Genomic DNA, 22,266 nt, shown 5'->3' on the forward strand with positions numbered 1-22,266 from the left:
AAGAGTGAATGGGGTCGATTACAGCCCGATTCTGCGCACTTGATGAATTGAACATTTTTATAATTTGTATTTATTTTTATATTTATTATTTATTTATTATTTACCAAGAACTGGGATTCTAGCGCAGAAATCAAATGCTCTTTTCTTCATCAATTCTCAAGATGGAAAATACTATTGACAAGCGTTTTTAAATTGAAATTTCATGTGAAAATTATAAATTTTATACATACAGTGACGAACAAAAGTACTGGCACAGTGAGTTTTTCGCAATATATACAACGTTTTTATTCTAATTTATTTTGGATAAATTTTTACAAAAATATAGTTCGTACTACACCAAAATTATGAAAATAAAATCATTAAACTTTTTGTAAAACTTATGAAAATTCAATAAATTTCTTTCTATTAAGATTTATTATAAAAATTGTGGTCCAAGTTTGAAGTTGCTAAAAAGTCGATTTTCGATCGACGATGAATTGAATGGTTCCACACTTCACAGAAACGTCTTAAGATGAAATGTATACTTTTTAATTTGTTTCATAATTTTTCCTTTTTTTACTGATTAACATGTTAAATTATTAACTTAAATATTTTTTCAATAAAAAGAAATGATGCAAAAATTCGAATACTTATAAATTATAAATTAACTTAGGAGCATTTTGAAAAACCGTACATCCTCCTTTTCGATCTATTAGCGGAACATTCCCAAAACCCTTTGTCTTGGTTATCTTCGGATGATTTTAAGAGTCTTCACAAAATCATAGGAAAATAGCGGAGTCTGCATGGAGTCTTTGTGGATTATCTGACGGAGCTTTCTGGGACTCCGAAATCACTCGTTTAAGGAGTCCTAAGAGCACACTTTTTTCATATATATTGGAAAGGCACTTTTCGTAGGCGGATGTGCTCCTTTGGGTCTTTTTTTTGGAGCCTCCCTAGCAGTATCAGCGCACCGCAGAGGAACACCTAATATGTTAGTATTTGACCGAGCATATTCTTCGTTTTTATAAGTGATAATCATGTTGAAATCGTAATCTTGGTAAATTTTCTTTACAAATAATTAATCAAGTAAACTTTATTTGGGCGGCAAGAGGTTGAGGAGGCATTCTAAGTTAAAATAATCTGAGGAAGATCTGCTGCAGTACTGAAAATTGTCTTTTCAACCATGTATCACATTTCTCGAATCAAGTAACAAATAAAGGAGTTATGAAGAAAAGTTGATTGTGGCTATTTTTGATACTCGGCATGGACAACAATTTGTGTGACCCTAAAATCATCTCAAAGTATGCTATCAAACTGGAGGAGGAGGGGAAGGGGGCCGTGGTTGGTTATTGCATAGTTTTTTCTATAATATAGAGACCGACCCGGTCTAATGATCACACATATTGTTGCAATCGTATAGTGGTAATTACTGTATTTTCAGTACCGTTTTCCCTTAAGTAAAATAAAGAAATAATGGCTACACGTGCTATTCCACAACACATTTCCATACATACATATATATATTATATAATTATATATATATGTATGTGTATGCAGGTATGTGCTGTTACACTTATGTAACGGTAATTAATGCAGTTTAAGGCTATTATTTTGATGTGAAATTTGTTCCTTTGCAATGGCATAGGTACAAATGCTCCAAATGCTATAACAATAACGGGAAGTCTGTGCGAATCGCGTTGATTTGAGAAAGCAGACAGCTGGTAAAGAATAATTACAATTTATAAATAACCACACTTATTTTGCTTTGTATTGAAATTTATGAAAAGAAAAATTTACTGGTACATAAAAAATACAATTCAACGGAATCATCTCTCAAGGACTCAGTATGCCGAGAAAACGTATGTAGGTCGATTGTACATTCGCGTGAAATAAGCATGGTGCAAGAAACATTCGCGTGTAACGACGCGAGCATTTGGAGCCTTCCTTGAAATGGAATGGGTTTGTAACCACTCTCTTTCGCGAGAAGTAAAGTGACTTCTGTTCAAAATCGAAAGGCCAGTTTTGTATCTATACTATAGAGGGAATGGAGAAACTTAAACTGGTTTGTAGTCGTAAAGTGGAAAAGATGGGTGCCAGATGATTACCTACGTAGACAGCGCGGCAACGTAGTGGTAAAGTACTGTATGTCATATATGACTTCGTTCAAGGGTTGCAGCGTCTGGAAGGGAAGCTAGCTAGTGAGCTACAAAGCATGTCCAGAAAGTAAGTTTGCTGGGGCTTTTACGTCCTTAGGGAATGTTTTTACTGCCAAGCCTTCTGGAAACGAGACCAATTCGAGGTTAGTATGTTGAAAGCTCTTCGACCAGGATCATCTCTTGCGAAAACGATCGGTCCAATCTACCGCCAAGTGCAAAATTTGTGCAGTCCACTGTAGAAAATTAAATGAAAGAGGTTGGCCTAGCGATTAACAAAGACAAAATAAAGTACCTATCTTCTGGCAACAGTTCAAAAATCTTCGCATCTTGGGACTTTGTAAATCAAGGATCTAGTTATGCTTGCCCCAAGTTTCAAATAAATAAATTATTTATTTAATTGCTGGCAGATACTCAAACTTTGAAATTCTTTAAAAATTACGAGCCGCCTCTTTGTAGAAAGTATCATATTATTTGACTTGTAAAGGCAGTAAAAAATTGTTCATGTTTGGTTGTTGTTGTTTCCGAACGACAGAACGAAAAATTACACTGAAGATGGCACAACGTCGGAGCCGGTTTGTCTCCAAACCAAATTGGACAAGGGATGACGGAAATTCGTTCCAAAATACAGCAGTTATAAATCTTTCATCTATTATTTTTGTTCAAAAGAATGTTCATCTTTCAAATTCAGGCGATTTGATACTTCAACTGACTTCTACGCTTACAGGAAGTTATATGAAATTTAAAATTCTTAAAATGTTTGACACCCGAACTTTAAGCTCAATTAACCACGATATTGAATTGACTTCGGGTTAATTCTTTCCTTAAAGTACGCGCTATAATGAATTTATGCCACTTTTAAGATTCAATTCAAAATTTCGCTTTTAAAGTGTCTGCGTTGCACAGTGGTCTGAGAGTGGCAAAAATTCCTAATTTAAATATGTGTGGAAATATCCAACTAACTAGTCAACTCGAATATTAACATGTCTACTAACAGGTTGTAAAGCTTTTTTCCTGGAAAATAAACTTCCCTATCATTTATCAAAGGATACAGGAATTCGTTGTTGTATAAATAGAATTTTTACGTAAGAATTTGAATAAGCAGAAATAGTAGTTGAACGATCGATTAAAACAGGATTTCTCTTCATCTTCAAAAGTTGAATAGTACGCAAAAGTGGCACCAAATAAGGTTCCCATAATTTTTCCTATTCCTTACAGGGACACATTTCTGCGGTTTTATGAATTTTTAATGTTTTTATTAGGAGTTAAGCTGTATTAAGCTAGAAAGGACATACATATGAAATATAGTTAAAATCGGTTAACTGTAACTACTGGTCCTTGCCACATTTGAATGCAGAATACGAACGGCTGGTGGGCGTGGTAGTTGGGCGATTTTTTCCACCTTTTAATCGGATAAAATTGACCATATCCGCCCTCTAGTGTAGTGGGCGTGGCAGTCCGCTAAACTCAACTATTTTTCATCTTTCATCATTCCTAGCCAAAAGTACACTAAACGTTACAATTTTCGACGAAATCGGAACACATTTATTAATTTTTACCAAATTTTATATGGAGCTCTTTCACTGTGCGTCGTCTGCGCGTAGTATTGTAGGCCGCAAATCCTCGTAGGACAATTATAATATTTTAACTTAAATTTAATAAAAATTGATTGAGTTCTTGGTCTGCTCATCGCAATCTCATACAAAATATTGCGGATGAACAAAATATTAAATTTTTAACATACCTTCCGTAAGGGAGCTTTTTAGGTGGATTATAACGAATCAGAATTTTTGGACATACAGTGCACGCTCGATAACGTGAACTAATTAAAACCAAGGGAGTTCACGTTAACAAAAGTGTTCATGTTTTCGAATGCTAGTCCAAAACTACCCCTAAACTAGTCCCGAAATGAACCTGAAACAGGCCAAGTCTTTTCAAGACTTTACAAATATTTTCGCACTCATAAATATTATGAAAAGACTTTTATAATATAAGCCTCAAAATAAAAGTCTTTGAAGACTTAAAAATACTTATCTTGAATAATAATTATAGACGACTCGAAAATGCTCTATCTTAATATGATAATTATTGACTGACTTTTATTCTTCTTTCTTTTATAATACTTATGTGTCTGGTATTTAGTCAATCTTATTCACAATACCTGTTACTACAACATTTTGAAGGACAATACCATATTTCCGTGTAAGCTTTTTTGTCTTCCCGTTACTAAGATTCCTAAACAGTTTTCTCGCAGTGCTATTTTGTTTAAAATTTGTTGTTGATTTAAGAAAGCAGCCAAAAAAAGATTATTCCAATCCCTATTCCCTAAACAATGCAAAGGACAATAAAGCCGGTAAAATACCGAGTAAACTGTAAACTTAAGTAAAACACGTATGCATACACAAATGCATACATACAAACTAACTAACAACTGTGCTTGGGAGCACAATGGGTACTTTACCCTCTGAAAATTGGATTGAGTACGCATTTGAAAGTGCTAGCAGGCGTCACATGGGACACACACGTTCCCACACGCCTGAAAGCACACACATGTACGCATGTCCATGTACATACCTCCCGAAAGCGGACACTACATATGTATGCACAATTGTTTTGCCAGCTTTACTACGTAAATAACTAAAGGTAGTTGTTCCATTTGGTTTTGCTTCGCTTGGCATATCATTATCTTTATTATTATCATGCATATCAAAGTTATAATCGTAGATGTATGCAATGGCCAACAGAGTGGCTGAATGACCGTCCAACCGACCAACCGTCCAACCGACCAGCCGAGCAACGAACCAACCGATCGGATAGACGACCCACCGGTTTACGTCCCCAATGTCGTTACGAATGTTAGATATCGTCAGTTTTGATGACTGACATTTAGAATTAATGACTTCATTAATAAAATATTAAGCGTCATTGCAATCGTAAAGGGAGACCAAGCAAAAGAAATAATATATACTTATTTATGTAGGTAAGTGGTGCATATGTAGGCGTGTAGGTATTATTTATTTGCACACTTCTTCAAATGTACTGCACCTATGTATATATGTATGAACATCTTATACATATTTATAAACAGCAAAATAAACTTTTAATACCACCATCAAGGTACTGTCGGCTGTCAGTTTTATAAAGGACTACAGGTAAGTATAGGTAACTAGAAATAGTAAGACGTTAAGTAAGTTACTTATTTTGATATGTTTAGATAATATCGTAATTGCGTAAACACAAAATTATATGGTCAAACACATACTCCTTTATGCAAGTAAATACACACGTTTCAGAAAGTCAAGCTTAGACAGCAGGAAAATGGGTTATGCACAAGTAAATATAAGGTAACTGAATTTAAATTTTCGGTAAACATGGTCTTGTGAAAGTGTACTAAATTAAACTCTGTGCTAAAAGTCGAGGCAAGGGATTTTCTTTTACCAGGAGGAAGCATCTAAAATACCCGTAAGCGTGGGTATACGAGGAGGTGTTGCGAGTCGTATCTATATTTATCCTACTCAGATAAGAGTTTACCGTGCTGCAGTATCCAGAGCTAAGTTGGGCTATTGTGGTGCGAGCCTCTGGAAGCAGACGAGGTTCTGTCTTTCCAGGTCAGATAGCTGTGTTCCCAAAACGGCATTCAGAGGTTAGCAGTTGATGTAAGTCGAGACCGACTCCCTGTGAATGTCGTTTATGGTCAGTCGGTACGCTGTCGGGCCAAGATGTTGTTTTATGAACTTTTGTACTAAGTACTTTAGTCCGTTTAGGTACCTTGAAATGGAGCAATTGAGCCTCGTCATGTACGTGGTGCAATGGCGACATCAGAAGACTACCGGTGCGATCCGTAGTGCTGCATTTTGGCATGCCTGTTGCTTCGTCCACTGCGTTCTGCTAGTCTTTGGCGACCACACGAGTGCTGCATAGTTTAAAACACGCCAGCCAATTCTGTTTTTTGTTTTTGCCCCAGGTACTGCCGGCTAGCAACTCGAGGGCCATGTTGCGCCTTCGCTGTGGTTGCTGGATTTTGCGTTGAGCAGGTGATCGAAGCCGCACTACCTTGGTGGTTGAAATGACCTGAGTTACAATCCGCGCCTACGATTCGGGTGCAATTATTTCAAAGCCGAAATGCCTTGGCTGCTGCAAAGAACTAGGTTGCAATCCGTACCTTCCATTTGGTTGTAGGATTTCGTATTGAAATGGCCTTAGCCAAAATCCGCGTCTGTGCTCGAATTTACCGTAATTTGGTCTGAGGTATTTTGGCTTCGGAATAAAGAAATGTGGAAAACCGAATAGATTTACGAACTGAGGCGGAAACCGATTTTAATGAAATTCTGTTTGTATCTTAGATTTGACCAAAAAACCTTAAATCTGAAAGATGGTCACTGTCGGCCCACTGAACCGCCCGCCAGTCAAATATTGCTTTTATAAAGACTAAATCTTATTTTAAATTCGAAAATCTTCTACCACACCTATGGCGGCTGAATTGTACACACACAGCTGACGTTAGGCCCATTATTACCTTCGGAGTTACAGTATGATGGCGAGGACTGGTCAAAAATACATCCAAGAGCAAAATGGAAAGGGTGCTTATTATGAGGACCTATCTGGCCAACCCCTGTAAAGCTCTCTCGGTCCTTCTTACGATAAACTCAAGTCTAGAGTAAATGACAATAAGCAAACATCTCAGACTCTAATCCCATTTCCAGCTTTTTTCGATGGCAACGGGACTTTAGTCAGGGTTATTGAGCACAGAAATATTCTTAGAAACAGCATTGGGACGTAAAGGAACAAGTAGCTCAATTCTGCCCTAAATGCCTTAAAGCCAACTGTCTTCAAATAAACCACATATGGCTTAGATCTATATTTATTGAACAAGTCAGCCACAAGTAGGCCACGAATTAATAGATGGTCTGTCCATCCGCTCAGAGACTGGCGTAAAGACTTCTCCTTTATGGGTTTCTACCGCAGTTGCAGGAAGGATAATAACGTAAAGATCATCGATCACTACCCTGCCACTGCCCTGCCTAGTCCTGAATTCGACAAATTAATGTGAATTATTTTTTTTGCGATTGCTATTAATCTAAGAATCCTTCAGTATTCACAGTCTTCTGAGTACGGGGAAATAAGTGGATCTTTTACCCGGCAGTTATATGCTGTACACATCCAGTGACGCTAGTATACCAAGTGTGACTCTCTACCGCGTGGCAATCATAAGCTATGTCGAGCTCCTACCGCGATGTATAAACCGTTGAACATAAGAAGTTTGCATAATCATAATCTTTTAATTTTTTTACTTCATTAATAAGGATAATGAATGCACTCATTTCGACAAGGTAAATGACAAGGATGAGCTTTCCAACTTGTTTGTATTATCTGTTCTTTCTTCAAACTTGGTATCTGCTAGGCTATAACTAGTATTTGAAAATGTATAAAAAAGTATTATCAAATGAAAAGTTTTGAGATCCATATATTCCAGCGTTACTCTCTCAAAGAGTACGCCTACCATGTCGGTGTTGGATGCCACTTTGTCCTCGGTATTGCCTCTACTGTTTCGGACAGGACTAGCTTCCCTGACACATCTTGTTTATAGGCATGAAGGTTCAGTTCCTGTAAGTCATAGATCATCTTCTAGTTTTGGTTGGCAAGCGGTTCTATTGACTCTTCGTTGAGGACTATAACGGCCAGCCTCCGTTTGCCGTCGATTTCGTCTATCTTTGCTATCTTCCAATCATGGCATGTGTGGGTAGCTCAGGGTAGGCCATGCGAATCCATTCCAGCACTTCCTGTGCATCGGTGTTGAAGAGTGGCATCCAGGCTATGGAGCTTGGTCTATTGGAAATGTATTCCCGCTTGATTACTTCGATGTTCTCAACTCTGAAAGGATTTGAAAATTAATGGATACTCGTTATGGGGCTACCATTGTATACTATTGAACTTTGCCATTAAAAATTAAAACAAATCCAGTCATTTGATTACTACTGATACTCGCCTCCTAGTTCTGCTGCAAGGAATATCGGCATTCCAGATTTAACTGTAGCACGTTACGTAACACCACCTCGCTAGCCTGTGTGCGTGCGTTAATTTGTTTTGTTTGCTAATTTATGTCACAAATGTTGATGATTAATCTACCCAGATGCATACAACAAATAACAAACCGTGCTAATAAAAATGCTTCACGCTCTTAAATGACAGCAGAAATGGCGACATAAATTAGCAAAATGAAATGCAAACAAATAATGAAACAACAACAAAAAATGGCTTAATGGAAAACTTTCACCTTGCTGCACTGGCAAATGTTTAGTTGGAATTTCATTTGTCCGCGTGCCATAGTGAAATGCGCAAAATTTATTTGCCTGCCGGACACAACTGCTAAGTATTACATACATACTTACAAACATAAAGCGAAAAGCTCTTACTATACAAATATGTATGTACATTAGACCATATCGCTGAAAAAAGTTCTACCTGAATCTAAAGAATTTTTGTGATGCATTTTCGAATTTTTGTTTTTTTTTTGGATTTTTTGTTATCCATTCGGCACTTACAGTAGGATCTTAAAGTATGATCTATCGATGTTCTTGATTCGAGGAGAGAGTTTTTTGTTCCAAAGTTTATTAACCTAACCTATCCTGTTCCAGTTCTTATTCACCAATTCTCAGTTCATAGAAACCTAATGTACCACCCCAAATTCTTTTTAAATGAAAACTTTTTATTTACTTTTCTTTACATTGTGAGGTTTTATTGTTTAAAGAAGATTTATTTTTGATTTCATTTAGTTTTTAGAAAATTATTTGACTTCGTTTTTTTAAACAATTCTTTTCTCTGTTTAATTTAATTTTCATTAAAATTTAAGAGTTTATTATTTTAAAAAGAAAACTATTTTTTATAAATTTGTTGGACTATTTTTTCTAATTTTTTTTTTACTTTTTACTTTAAGTTTCTTTCACTGTTTATGTTTTATTGTTTAAAAAAATATTTTTTTGAATTCGTTAAATTTTAAATAATTTTTGTATTATCTTATGATTTTTTTTTCTTTTTTAACCGACATCAAAAAAAGGAGAAAACGTTATTAATACGTCGAAATATTTTTTAATTTTTTATGTTTATTACCGCATAGCTTTGGACCACGTTAACCGATTTCTATAATTATTTTTTTTTTTAACGGAAAGGTGGCACATCCAAGGTAGTACAGGTAAGGTAAGGCAAGTATGAGACTCATTTGGTTTATATCCGATCATTGGAACATGAAGAAATTAACGGAACTCATATAAGAGAATTTTTGTTTTTTGCTTAAAAATTAGTGGGTTAGTTTCGTTTTCCTTAAATATCTAAGTTATATTATTTTAGAAGATTGTTTTTAATTTTATTTATTTTTCAAAGTTATTTGATTTCGTTCTTCTTTCTTAGTTAAATTTTTTCTTTCTTAGTTTAATTTTCTTTAAATTTCTAAACAGAATACCTCGTTGGATCTGTCAATTAGTCTTTCGTAAGAAAGAAAATAGACATTTGTCTACGAAAGACTTTTATCTTTGGAAAAACTGTAGTAAGTCATTGGATTTTTACTAAAGAAGTGTTTTGAGTATTCCAGTAGAACTTTTAAAATTTTTTTTTATCTCAAAATGTAATTTTCGATTGCTTTGCAAAAATACTTTAGAGTCAAAGGTACACGGCGAACTTTTTTTTTGGTCTGCTTATAAGGTGATGCAGCCTAGTGTTCATACATACATACATACATGGATGTACATAAATAAGTAGTTTTACTTGTACACACCTAAACATTTGTAAACGATTTTACTACTGTTCCATGAATTTCTATTTAAATACTCAGTACATACTTTTCATTACAATATTTTCATTAGCTACATAAAATAGTTTTTGGCGGAAAATCCTTCGAACTCGTCCAGTTCGGGCAGGTAATTACCGCAACTAGGGAAGCCTTTTGGTGGTGGCACCATTTCACTCGTATTGCCCACTTGTAGTATTAAGCCCATGCCGATGGACAAATGCCATTCGTAGTGGCAGTGCATCAACCAAAAGCCTGGTAAATGGAAAGTGAAATGGCATGTTTCGATATTAGTTGATAAAATAAGGTAAACATATGCATACATATATATGGATGTGTGCATTAAGAATATATTAAATTATTTTTGGTAAATAAAATTAGAATTTTCAATACTAATACCTACATTTATGTACTCATTTGCATATCTACATATATAACATATTCCGGTGTAATATGAAAGCTAATCAACTATTTTTGGCTGTTGTGATTTTGTGTCTAATATCGCAGAAGTCAGAGAAAAAAAAATAAATTTATATATATAATCTGGTATTTACTATCCATTGAGCTGGGCAATTGTGCAGCAGTTTTCGGTACGAAATTTGAAAATATTTATGTGTTTTTTTTTTACACTCGCATTAAATTGTCAAAGTGAGCTTTACATGCGGATTTTGAAATTTGAGCACCAATTGGTTGACAGTAGAGATGTGCAAGGGCCTAATTTCTAAGCCACAGCTGGGCACAAATATACTATCAATGTGGTAAATATATCTTTTTTGGCCTAGTTCTGTTTGGGCTTTGTTATTGTTCGGGTAGATGTGCCCTTCACAAGACCATATATCATGTGCTCGTGTCAATGATCACACAAACTATCTGGGAGTGGTGAAGGATGGTATACTGCTGTGGAGGCGCATTGTTGTGGGAAGAATACTTTGAGTCACTTGGGTTCTGTTATCTGGCCTGATGCATAGGTGCTACACACATCATAGTCAGACCAATACTATTTAAGGTCACCTTGGTGTGATGAAATGCCGGCTCGCGCCCAACGGCTGCTAGAGAAAAAATCTTCAGTTTACCGTCCGTAGACTTACTCGTGGAAAACTATGCTGCTAAATCCGCAGATTGACGGCCATTCATAATCTTTAGGCAGAGCACAATCCGGACGAGCAGAACAGGCAGCACAGATTATATGTAATCTTGCTTAAATTACGAATTAAGGTTTTGCATATCCATTTATTAGGAGGCCATCCCAGAATGAAACTTAACCGTAGATCCCAAAAATGTTCATGGACGCATCTAGAATCGTAATAGGAGTCGGCGCTTTAATATACTCCCATCAAGCGGGCGGTAAGGGTACCTGACTACTTTTGAACTTTTGAAGATCGATACTTTTAAGGATCGGGTATTTTTGAGAGTACTGAGTACCATCTTTAAATTCGCAACAGTTGGTAACATTTCAATGCTTCGTGTGGAAATCTCACAAGCTGGCAGCACTTTATTCAAATTAGTACTTGAAAACTATTGAAACTTAAAATTGAGTACAATCATTTCTGAATGCCGGTAAATGTACATAAATAAAAATAAAAAATACTTTTAAAATATTTATTCGACACTTAATACTGAGTAGTAATAGTAGTAGTAGTAAAATTTTCTCTTTTTTATTATATCAGATACAATTAATGTTTAATATTTATAAACGGATGAAAATACGAACATACGGTCGATAGTCGGAAAATTTATACTGGCAACTTAAAAACTAAGAAGAAGAAAAGAAACAAAAATTTTGTGTGGTTTATGAGAATTCCGTTAAAACTAGCTCCCTATACTTTAAACAGTGTAATAAGTAAGTGTTCAAAGCTCTGTAATCACAGCTATTTAAAAGTACATTGAATCGACTCTGAGTACTTTGGGAGTACTGAGTACTTTCGAGTTCTTTTTTGAGTACTGAGTACTTTGGAGTGCTCAGTATCGATGCTTTTAAAAATCGGGTGTGTGCGATCCTTTCGAGAATCGAGTTCTGAGTACTTTTGGTATCGATACTGCCCAACACTACATACATGCATACAGATGTATACATTAGGGTGGTCCTTAAAAAATCAAGTCAATGATTTTTTTCGGTTTACCCACTTCAATCGGTAATGCCACGGTCACTGACAATACATAAAACGTTTAAGGCGAGCCGCACAGGGGCCAAAGGAAAAATATGTATGTGGGGGGCTTAGGAAATCTGATGTAAAAATTTGCTTTCCTACATCAAAGACCACCCTAGTATACATAAAACTACCGCTGTGTCATCGAACATGGCGTATGAGTAACATTCATCGTGCAAAAAATGGGGTAGCCAGATTTTAACAAATTTTAATAAATTTTGGCTAGTTTTCTTTTTGTGTTTAATGTTTATTATTTTTTATGTAAGTATATCTTACTATCTAACAAAAATTTTAAAATTTCTACAAAAATTTTGAAAAATTTTACGAAATTTAACAAATTTTCATTAAAGGTTCATACTTTTTATTAAGAATTTAAAAGAAAATTTTAGGTATGTAGTTTTTTACCACATTAAATTTTAAAATACAAGTTTGAACTAGCTAGGACGTACCGTTTATTTGTAAAAATTTTTATAAAATTGTCGAACATTATTTTTATGGAAGAAATTCTGTTCAACAAGTTTGGAACTCTGATGAAATTTCGTCGAACATTCTTAATTTTTGTACAAAGTTTGAAATTCAGATTTATATGGTTTTTAATAGATAGTGAGCTAAACGTTTCTAAAAATATAATAAATTTAATACAAACAAAAGAAAAAATAGCCAAATATTGTTAAAATGTCGCTTTCCTTGCTATTTGCCCCCCACTCTACATATGTGTATGATGCCCGAAAAAATTTAGTTTTGCTCAAGCAAACAAAAACTAGAAGAAAAAACAAAACACTGTATCCTGCTTTATAAGTTCAGTTTGGTTCAGTTTAATTGTGTCTTCAAATTATTTACGGTATACAAGAAATATTGCCAATATTGCACTACTTTAGTTCTGGCGTTTATGTCAGTTTCATGGTAGTTACTTGCAGTTTTATGAGTATCATCGTCGTGGGCTAATGGTTTGGAAAATTGCTTCAAATTGAAAATACATTTGTTAAGCAGGACGAACAAAATGTGTGGCCACAGCTTGCTGAGTACTTTACTCTATAGAGGATTGTTAGGACTGAGTTTTGTTTATTTATTTTCACATGAACTATGTACGTGCATACAACTTTTCCATATGGGTAGTTATGTATATACATATGAGTGTTCATACGTACTTATAGTAAACACAATAATTTTTTTTTACATGAGTGCACAAATTTCAAAGGCAAAGTTGAGTTACTTTTGCAGGATTTAAGAAAATTTTAATAAAAAAGTTTCTAAATAAGATATATTTCGCTATTAAAGGATGTTCTATTAAAAAATCTAGTAACTATAAACACCTTATTAGACTCATGGAAATTCAGTTCTTGTTTCCTTTGACCGAAAGACATTTTACGCTAAATAAATAGAGAATTTTAAGCTAATCCATGCCAACTAAGTGCAACTTAAATTATTCGTACTCAAAAAAGTTGCACCTTTTTTAAAATATGCCACCTCAGTCTAGCCAAAGGTAGAAAGATATTAATCAGACAATTGATTAAGCAACCTAAAAACATTTCAAATTTAAATTATCTAAAAACATACCACAAGCTTCAGTTTTCATGGCAACAGTAGGTTTTCATAAAAATCACTAATATTTTTGCAACTTTCACAGCAATCCAGTAGCGAATTTCAAGGTCATTGAGCACCATGTATTGGGTACAGTAGAAAATTGAAAGTTGGTATAGATATTACAAATATCAAAATGGAAAAAGGGGAAGCCCCGTTTGCTAGGATGAAATTTGTTTTCCCCCATACAAAAATTGGACCACTCTAATGTACACACATGCAGAAGTGATATTCTTATTTCTATTCTAAGATAATTGAGTTAACAACAGAGGAACACCACCAGTAGATATGCATAAGGTACCTAAAATCAAGCTTCCAACCTTGGCGTTGCGTTTGTGCTATCTGGCAGGGTAAAATACTTATTTGGGCGCGATCGTAGACAGAAAACTAGCGTGAAAGTCAAATATTGAGAAACGGGTAAGAAGGCTCCACGGGCAAGCCTTTCTCCAAAGGTAATCTATTGACTTATATAAAACCGTCATCTAGGCAGTTATGTCATGGAATTTAAAATTTCTACAGCGGTGCGATACGAATCAATCCTACTCTTGTCTTGTCGTTCTGCCATCAGGCTACTTAACAGTGGCTTTTCCTCGAACCCGTCCAAATAGTACTTGAAAATCTTTAAAAATGTCTTCTTATCTCAAGAGTTAGGCTGACTGCGAATGCATTCTTTTAAAGTTTTAGAATCATTCCTGGCACGACCGAAGCTGGTCGGGGAATGACTGACTTATATTCCGATATCCTCGTGTTACTACCAAACCACATTTCCTAGAGTCCCAATATAGAGGGAAATCGCACGTAACGTCATGATTGATGATTTCACCAGGCAGGGTGTCACTGAGGTTAGTTCTTCGAAAGGCCATAGGAGCTTATATGGAAACCTGTGGTCTACTCCTTGATAGATGGAGTGCCCCGACATATAAAGTGGCAAGGGATGAAACGATACCATGCAGGTAGCTGTACTTTCACTTGGACGTAGCATCGAAAGAAAGTATGGGATCTAAAGTATCAATACTTTTGGCTATTAAGGTATTTCTTGTTAACTAAATACGTTTAATCTGGTTTTTTTATGTTATAAGTTAACTATTATCTGGGAATCCTAAACTCCAAATTATATGTTTCACGATCAATGGTATTTAACACCGACAATTTATTGGAAAAGGATACCAGAAGGTCAATCTCGTTTAAGAAAAATATTTTCTCATAAAATTTTTCGGAGAAAATCTTATTTTGTTGTACTTCCCAGGAATTTAAGTCTTTCTAACGATTTCAATGCAGTGGAAATGTATTATGTACAAAAATTATGAGCCAAAGATTTAAATACGATAGTTTCAAAAATGTCTCCTTATAACTTCGTCTGGTAGAATTCCACACAAAACTAGAAGTGTGAAGAGTACAGAAACCAAATAATACGGACGAAATTTTATTTAAAGAAATTCGTAGAAGCATTTAAAATATGAAACATTTTCTATTATCTATATATCGCGATATAGAATAATTTTTCTATTAGACATCCACTTTTCTCCAGACTAGATGCGAAGATGGCGTTTAAATTTCAGTGTTTTCCAAGAATTTTTTTTTAAATCAACTCTTTGTACCCTACTCTGTTTCTTCTTGTTTATTTTATTCAATAACGGAGCAAGACTCCCACTACCTTTAGTATTTTCCGCTAGTCGTGTGAATTTCCTTGCATTTTGCCCAAGGTCTGCACATGTAAACGCGTAAACTCGTAGAGTTACCCAGTTAGCTTAACATCGCGTTGAAACATTTGTACTGAAAACTCATCCAGTTCACTCTTTCACTTGAACAGGAATAACTGTGGTGGAAAAATTGCCGAGGTCATATTTGCTTTAGTATCGGGTTTCGATACGAGTATTTTTTTTCGATACCTACTCAGTACTTGTTTCAAAAGTATCGATAACAAATTTACTTGGTATCGATCGAAAAGTATCGATTATGAACTTGTACGTACTCGTATCGTTTCATCCCTAGTTATAGTCTACGACTAGTTCAGGACCTTATCGGGACTAGTTCGGGATCATTTAATGATGTGTTTAGGACTATCTCATTTCGGAATATGTTCGGGACCATTTTGGGACTAGTTCCCAACTTTGTGATGAACATTGTTCGACTAGCTCAGGACTATTTCAGGAACATTTCAGGTTTAGTAAGTGATCATCTTGGGACTAATAAGGGACCATTTCGGATTCGTTTCAATACGTGTTTGAGATCAGTTCGGGACAAGTTTCGCGACTTTTCAGAGCCACTTCAGGACTATTTGAGCATAATTTTGAACTAGATCGGGGTAGTTCATAACACGATGCTCAAATAGTCCTGAATTATTCACAAAGTGGTTATGAAAAAGTATTTTACTGGTTACGACAAAATTAATAAAGTGGTTACACCCCAAATATATTGAGAACCTGGTACTCAGGCTTTTTTCTTGGACATTTTAGCTCTGATCCAGTACTCCATGAACTTACAGGATTTTACACGAATTTGCAGGAAGTTGCCGGAAAAATGATCCTGTAAATGAGAGCGATTTTAGGTGAGTTGTGTAGAGAATAAAGTTGCAAGATTTTATCCGAACTCTTTCTTCTGATAAAATCATGAAAAGTGTCAAGCGATCGGCTGTTTGACGTTTTTACAGGAAAAATGCTTTTTTTGTTGCCGTATTTTATGGTTGTTACTCACTTTTTACTCGCACTTTCGAGAGTAATTTTGCTATTTAACATTTCTACAGGATTTTACATGAAAAGTATTGGATCATAGTTTTTATTATCCAGCTACATTTTATTTAAAAATAATGCAAACATTTTTTGCATCAAAGGATATTTCGAGGAACTTGGCATTTTTTCAGCTTACAAATAAAATTACGGCAAGTGAGGTTTCCGCTCTTTACCCGTTTAAAATTAAAAAAAAAAAAAAAAATCACTCAGTTTTTCTTATTTGGCGCTGTAACCGCCTAGCCCACTCTGGCCGAGTTCAACAACCTCCAAAAGTTGTTGTCCTTTGTATTGAGAACCCATTTTGTTCGACTCAGAATAACTTACTCACTTAACGATTTTTATACCCGAGCGCACTTGTGCACAAGGGTATATTAATTTTGTTCACATAACGGTTGTTTGTAACAGCCAAAACGAATCGAGATAGATATAGACAAATGTATACATAAATGATCAGGATGAAAAAAGAAATCGATTAAGCCATGTCTGTCTGTCCGTCCGTCTGTCCGTCTGTCCGTCTGTCCGTCTGTCCGTGTACACGATAACTCGAGCAAAAATTGAGATATCTCAACGAAATTTGGTATGTAGGTTTCCCTTAATCCAAGGTAGGTTGGTATTGAAAATGGGCGAAATCGGACTTTAACCACGCCCACTTCCCATATAACGGTAATTTCCAGAAATACGAAAACTGCGATATTTTAGTAACTACTGAAGATAATTCACTCAAAATTGATATTTACAATAATTTTTAGACGAAAAATAAGAATATTATAAATTTTTGGAAAATGGGCGTAGCCACGCCCACTTATGGTTACATGTGTATATCTTGGTAACCGCTGCACCAGCCTTCGCATAAAATACCAAATGGCCGAAAATTTTTAAAATCGCTCAATAACCACGCCTACTTCCCATATAACGGTAATTTTCAGAAATACGAAAACTGCAATATTTTAGTAACTACTGGAGATTATTCACTCAAAATTGATATTTATAATAATTTTTAGACGAAAAATAAGAATATTATAAATTTTTGGAAAATGGGCGTTGCCACGCCCACTTATGGTTACATGTGTATATCTTGGTAACCGCTATACCAATTTCTTCCAAACTTGGCACAGTTGTTGGCCTTGGTACAGCATAAAAAACCGCCGATACTTTTTAAAATCGGACAATAACCACGCCCACATCCCATATAACGGTAATTTAGAGAAATACAAAATCTTCGATAAATCATTAAATATTGAAGCTAATTTTTTTCAAAATTGATGCTTGCGACAATTCTTTACCAAGAAATACGTTTATGGTAAAATTTTGGAAAATGGGAGTGGCACCGCCCACTTATGATCACATATAAGTATACCGGTAACCGTTCTACCAATTTGTACCAAACTCGGTATGGTTATTGTACTTGCCACGTGTAAGCAAAACGTTGAAAATTATTGAAATCGGACTAATATAACGGCCGATTCTCATATAACGGTAAATTTAAAAAATGCTTGAAACTTCAATATTTCGAAATTGAAGGACGCTAATTTACTCAAAATTGTTACAACTCGGCTCGGCTGTCAAAAAGGAGGGTAAATATATATACTGATAGCCAGGCGGCAATCAGGGCGCTGGGATCGCTAATGGTGTGCTCAAAACTGGTTGGGGAATGCCTGACCTCTCTCTCAACTGCCTCGGAGTACTTCCAGATCAAGCTGATTTGGGTCCCGGGGCACAGTGATATCGCGGGAAATTGCAGGGCTGATGAACTGGCCAGGCAAGGCACCCTTGAGGTCATCACCTCGGATAGGGAGGGCATTGGAGTTCCGTTGGCAACCTGCGGCCTGCTTTTGGACAGATGGGCTCATGGTCGGCTCAGCGAGCGCTGGGAAAAAACCCCGACTTGCAGAGTTGCAAGGTCCTTCTGGCCGGTTGTGGACCGCGGGCGGTCAAGGGAACTGCTGCAGCTGGCTAAGCGTCAGCTCTCGATTTTCACAGGTGTACTGACCGGACACTGTCCAATGGGAGCCCACGCGGTGCGACTCAATATCGTCACGGATCCCTACTGCCGCAGTTGCCTGGAAGACGAGGTGGAATCATCTCAGCACTTCCTACTTAACTGCCCGGCATTCGCTAGATTACGGTTTAAGCATCTCGGTGCGCATTTCATCGACACTCCCGAGGGACTCTCCGGAGTGGACATCAGCTGTTTGAAGAACTTCATTATGAGCACCCAGCGCTTCTCGTAATTTTTTACGCAGTTACCGTTCCTATGTAATGTGGTATCACAATGGACAATCAAATGTCTAAGTGAGTCCCCTTTGCGGGTCTGCCACCTTAACCTAACCTAACCTACAACTCGGCTTACCATCTAGCGGAAGGTTTCGGAAGGGTGAAAAAACATATATTTAATACTTGCGCCGGGTATTTAATGTTCGGCTCCGCCCGAACTTAGCCTTTCTTACTTGTTTTATTTACAATTACTTACGTTCATCTAAAAATTCCTAACAATTTCGCCTCACAAATATATTCGATACTCACCCGGATTCTCAGCACGAAATCGTACAACTGCATATCCGCGACTCGGTATCGATACAGTATCCTTGAATGGTGGACTTGTGTTGTTGCTATTATGCGGTAACAAATTGTTGGCTTTCAACTGCTTGGCAGCCAAAACAGTCATTGGCGTTCCACTCGAATCACGTCCCAAGCCAGTTACGATGAAGCGATGGCCGTGCAAGTGAAATGGATGATGCAGGCGACCAACCACTAAAAAAAAAATTAAGCAATGCATAGAATATAGAGCACATAGAAACAAAACACACACACACACATTTACACATATAGCTTATGAGAATTTTGGACTAAATAAATAAATAAATAAGTACCTGTGTGTACGAAAAATTTGTGTGAAATAGAAAAATGTGAAAATTTCGGAAGTGCAACTACAGATATGAACTTTGGCGCTTTGAAGTGCAGTGGCCAACTATTTGGTAATAAACACTTAGATATGTTGACCTACATATTTCCGTACAAATACAAAACTATACTCACATTCCGTTTCATCGACTAATATCAGTTCGACGATGCTACCATAATGAATGTGTAATCGATGCACGCAAGGACAGAGACGATTGCCCAGACACGAGACTGGCCTTTCAAGTTCAGTGCAAAACTGCGTATCGTTCATTACTTCCGGCTGCGTCAGCGGCGGGTAATTGGGAAAAATAAAGCTGAGGTTGTTAATAGCGCCCACTATGGTGAGATTATTTTGCAGATCTGTAAGAATAGGCAGCGAGTTTAGAAGTAAAGTTGGAATAGTGTTGGAACGCTACCTCTTGATATACTAACTTGCAAAGTGATAGTAAGTGCCATTCTTGAAAATTTCGCTATTCGGTACAGGAAAATTTGTAAAGGCTAAAAAGAATTGATGATCCGGCGTGGTAGTGCGTAGAAATTCATCCTGCTCCAGCGCTTCAAGTTCGCTAATACAGTAATTGTCAGGCGCGCCACAGGTGCCGTTGGGATGGTCCAGGTACTGCGGAAGAAAACAACGATACGCGGTTTTGTACTTTAAAAGACGATATGTTTATTCATATTTTTATTCATATTCATATTAATATTAATATTCGTCCTGATATTTATACTCTTTCAAATTCTTTTTTATATTTATATTCATATTTATCTTCGTATCCGTATACATATTCATATTCATATTCATATTCGTATTCATATTCATATTCATAATCATATCCATATTCAAATTCATACTCTTATTCATGTTCATATTCAAATTAAAAAAACCTACCTTACCACTTCCATTATATAAAATTAACTCACCACGCCAGAGGCGAAGGTCTCATTATAAAGCGGCATTGGCGGCAACGGACGTTCGTCATCAGGTTCGTCTGCAGGATCATTGCTCACATAGCGCAGCAAGGCAAAGGATTCTGTAGGCAGTATAGCACAGACACCCATGCCACGCACTCGAATCCAGTAGTCGCCAACCGTGTTATTAGCGAGCAAAACAAAATCATACCTCTCACCGGCATTAGAAATCAGCGTGTCAATATAGCGCGGCTTTAAATCATAAGAATCTGATGCAATTATGCTTATATTGTGACGTTCAATCTGTACAGGGAGTGGAAGTAATTTATAGTATTAAAAAAAAAAAGTTAAACCAATCAGTAGCTAAAAATTACCTGAAACTGAAATGGACACGAATGACTTATTGAGTTGATCAGCCGAAAGCGATAGCGTTTCCCAGGTATAACATAATAGCGCATTGGTGGTACCACAGTCGGTGCGCGTACACCGTCTTTGGTATAATAAATACCGCGTCCATTGATCAGCACCGAATCGGGAAATATTCCCGCTGTACTGGGCTCACCCGGGAAATATTGTTCGCCATAGGTGTGCATCCAATCGGAGATGAGTATATAGTGTTCGGGTAGATCTAAATCGTAAGTGTTGGTGTTGAGCATCAGAACTGGATCGTCACGTATGATTAGCGCGCCATATTGCCCGTTAACCTTGTGGTGACCTAAGGAAGTATTGATAACATTCACATAAATAGTGCATAAATCATAACAAGCCTAATTATTTTTGAACTTAGACCTTTTCTTGAAACAGTGCTTAAGATTCAACTATAAACCTTCTATACACTTTATTCGATTTACGGGGCAATTTTGGCTTAGTTGCACGTGTTTACTCTGGCACGAATTTCTTTAAAAAAAAGCTCTTTTACCCACTTTCATGGTGAAATGCTCTTTAAGACAGAAAGCGCTTGATCATTTTCCAACAGTCGCATTGGCTGAGTGAGCAAAACACTGGCGTGAAATTCGAGATATCCGGGGTTAGAATCCCCAGGAAGTGGAATTTGATTTATTTTTTTGATACATTTTTTTTCTTTATTTAATTTTTGCTATAATCTTTTTCGTTTTTTAATTTAATTGCCCTATCATTTTTAGATTTTATTGTTCTTAAAAGAAAAATAGTTTTTTAATTTCATTTATATAGTAGGTACCTCAGTTTTTTTTTCTTTGAATCAATTTTCTTCTAAATTTTAGGGTTTGTTTTCAGAAGAGTTTTTTTCATTTCATTAAATTTTTAGGAACTCTTTTTATTTTATTTCATTGTTGTTAAATTAAATTTTCTTTTAGTTTTTAAATTTTACTGTTTTAATTAAAAATGTTTTCTGTAAACATTTACAGCCGGTTTCACCAGGAATTTAAATGGAAAATGATTTTTTATTTTCTGTAAATTTCCATATGAAACAAAAACAAGTAAGAAAGTCTAAGTTCGGGCGGGGCCGAACATTAAATACCCGGCGCAAGTATTACATATATGGGCATTCCCATGGTGGCGCACGTGACAGTCGTACGATTTCAATGTGATACAAAAAAGGAATACCATTTGTTTTCTTTAACTTTTTTGGGCCATTGTATAGCACATAATTAGCTCTATATTTAACCGAAAAATGAAATGAATCGAACTGCTTGGTCCTGAAATATAAGCATTTAAAGAGAGGTTCGTTACGTGACAAAAAATGGAAGTCGATTTTTTCTTTTCTTACAAAATCGCAAAACTCTGCGAATTGTGCGTGGCTATTTTCATGAAACTTATTTTAATATGATTTGGAGCAATTCTAGTTGTTTTTAGAGTTTTTTGAATTAATGCAAATTGTTTCAATTCTCATTTACAACCCCAAATTTCCATCGTTATATTTTTGTTCATATTGCTTTTAAATGAATTTTTAACGCAAATAAAACATGTATTTTATGTAGAATATACTTTATGTTTTGACTTCAGCGCCAATTCAGGGTCAATTTATTAGAAATCTATGATTTATTATGTTTCAACCACATGCGCCAAATTCGAACCAAATCGGACCATAAATACGGTTTTTCGAAATA

At 35.9% G+C, this 22,266-nt stretch overlaps 1 protein-coding gene across 1 annotated transcript in view; it reads right to left on the bottom strand.

The window, feature by feature from the left end:
* Positions 1 to 9,933: 9,933 nt before the first annotated feature.
* The window catches only part of LOC118738083 (laccase-2-like), a 16,744-nt gene continuing 4,411 nt past the window's right edge, over positions 9,934 to 22,266 (bottom strand). The window contains exons 3-8 of the mRNA XM_036469040.1: positions 20,554 to 20,894; positions 20,192 to 20,482; positions 19,703 to 19,889; positions 19,406 to 19,630; positions 18,893 to 19,120; positions 9,934 to 10,167 (exon numbers count right to left, since the gene is read on the bottom strand). Of these exons, the coding sequence (XP_036324933.1) occupies positions 9,989 to 10,167; positions 18,893 to 19,120; positions 19,406 to 19,630; positions 19,703 to 19,889; positions 20,192 to 20,482; positions 20,554 to 20,894 (1,451 nt within the window). The 3' untranslated portion in view covers positions 9,934 to 9,988. The remainder of the gene's footprint in view (positions 10,168 to 18,892; positions 19,121 to 19,405; positions 19,631 to 19,702; positions 19,890 to 20,191; positions 20,483 to 20,553; positions 20,895 to 22,266) is intronic.

This window comes from Rhagoletis pomonella, unplaced genomic scaffold (genome assembly GCF_013731165.1).
Source record: "Rhagoletis pomonella isolate Grant_MI unplaced genomic scaffold, Rhpom_1.0 Rhpom_scaffold_00001, whole genome shotgun sequence".
Taxonomy (NCBI): Eukaryota; Metazoa; Arthropoda; class Insecta; order Diptera; family Tephritidae; genus Rhagoletis; species Rhagoletis pomonella.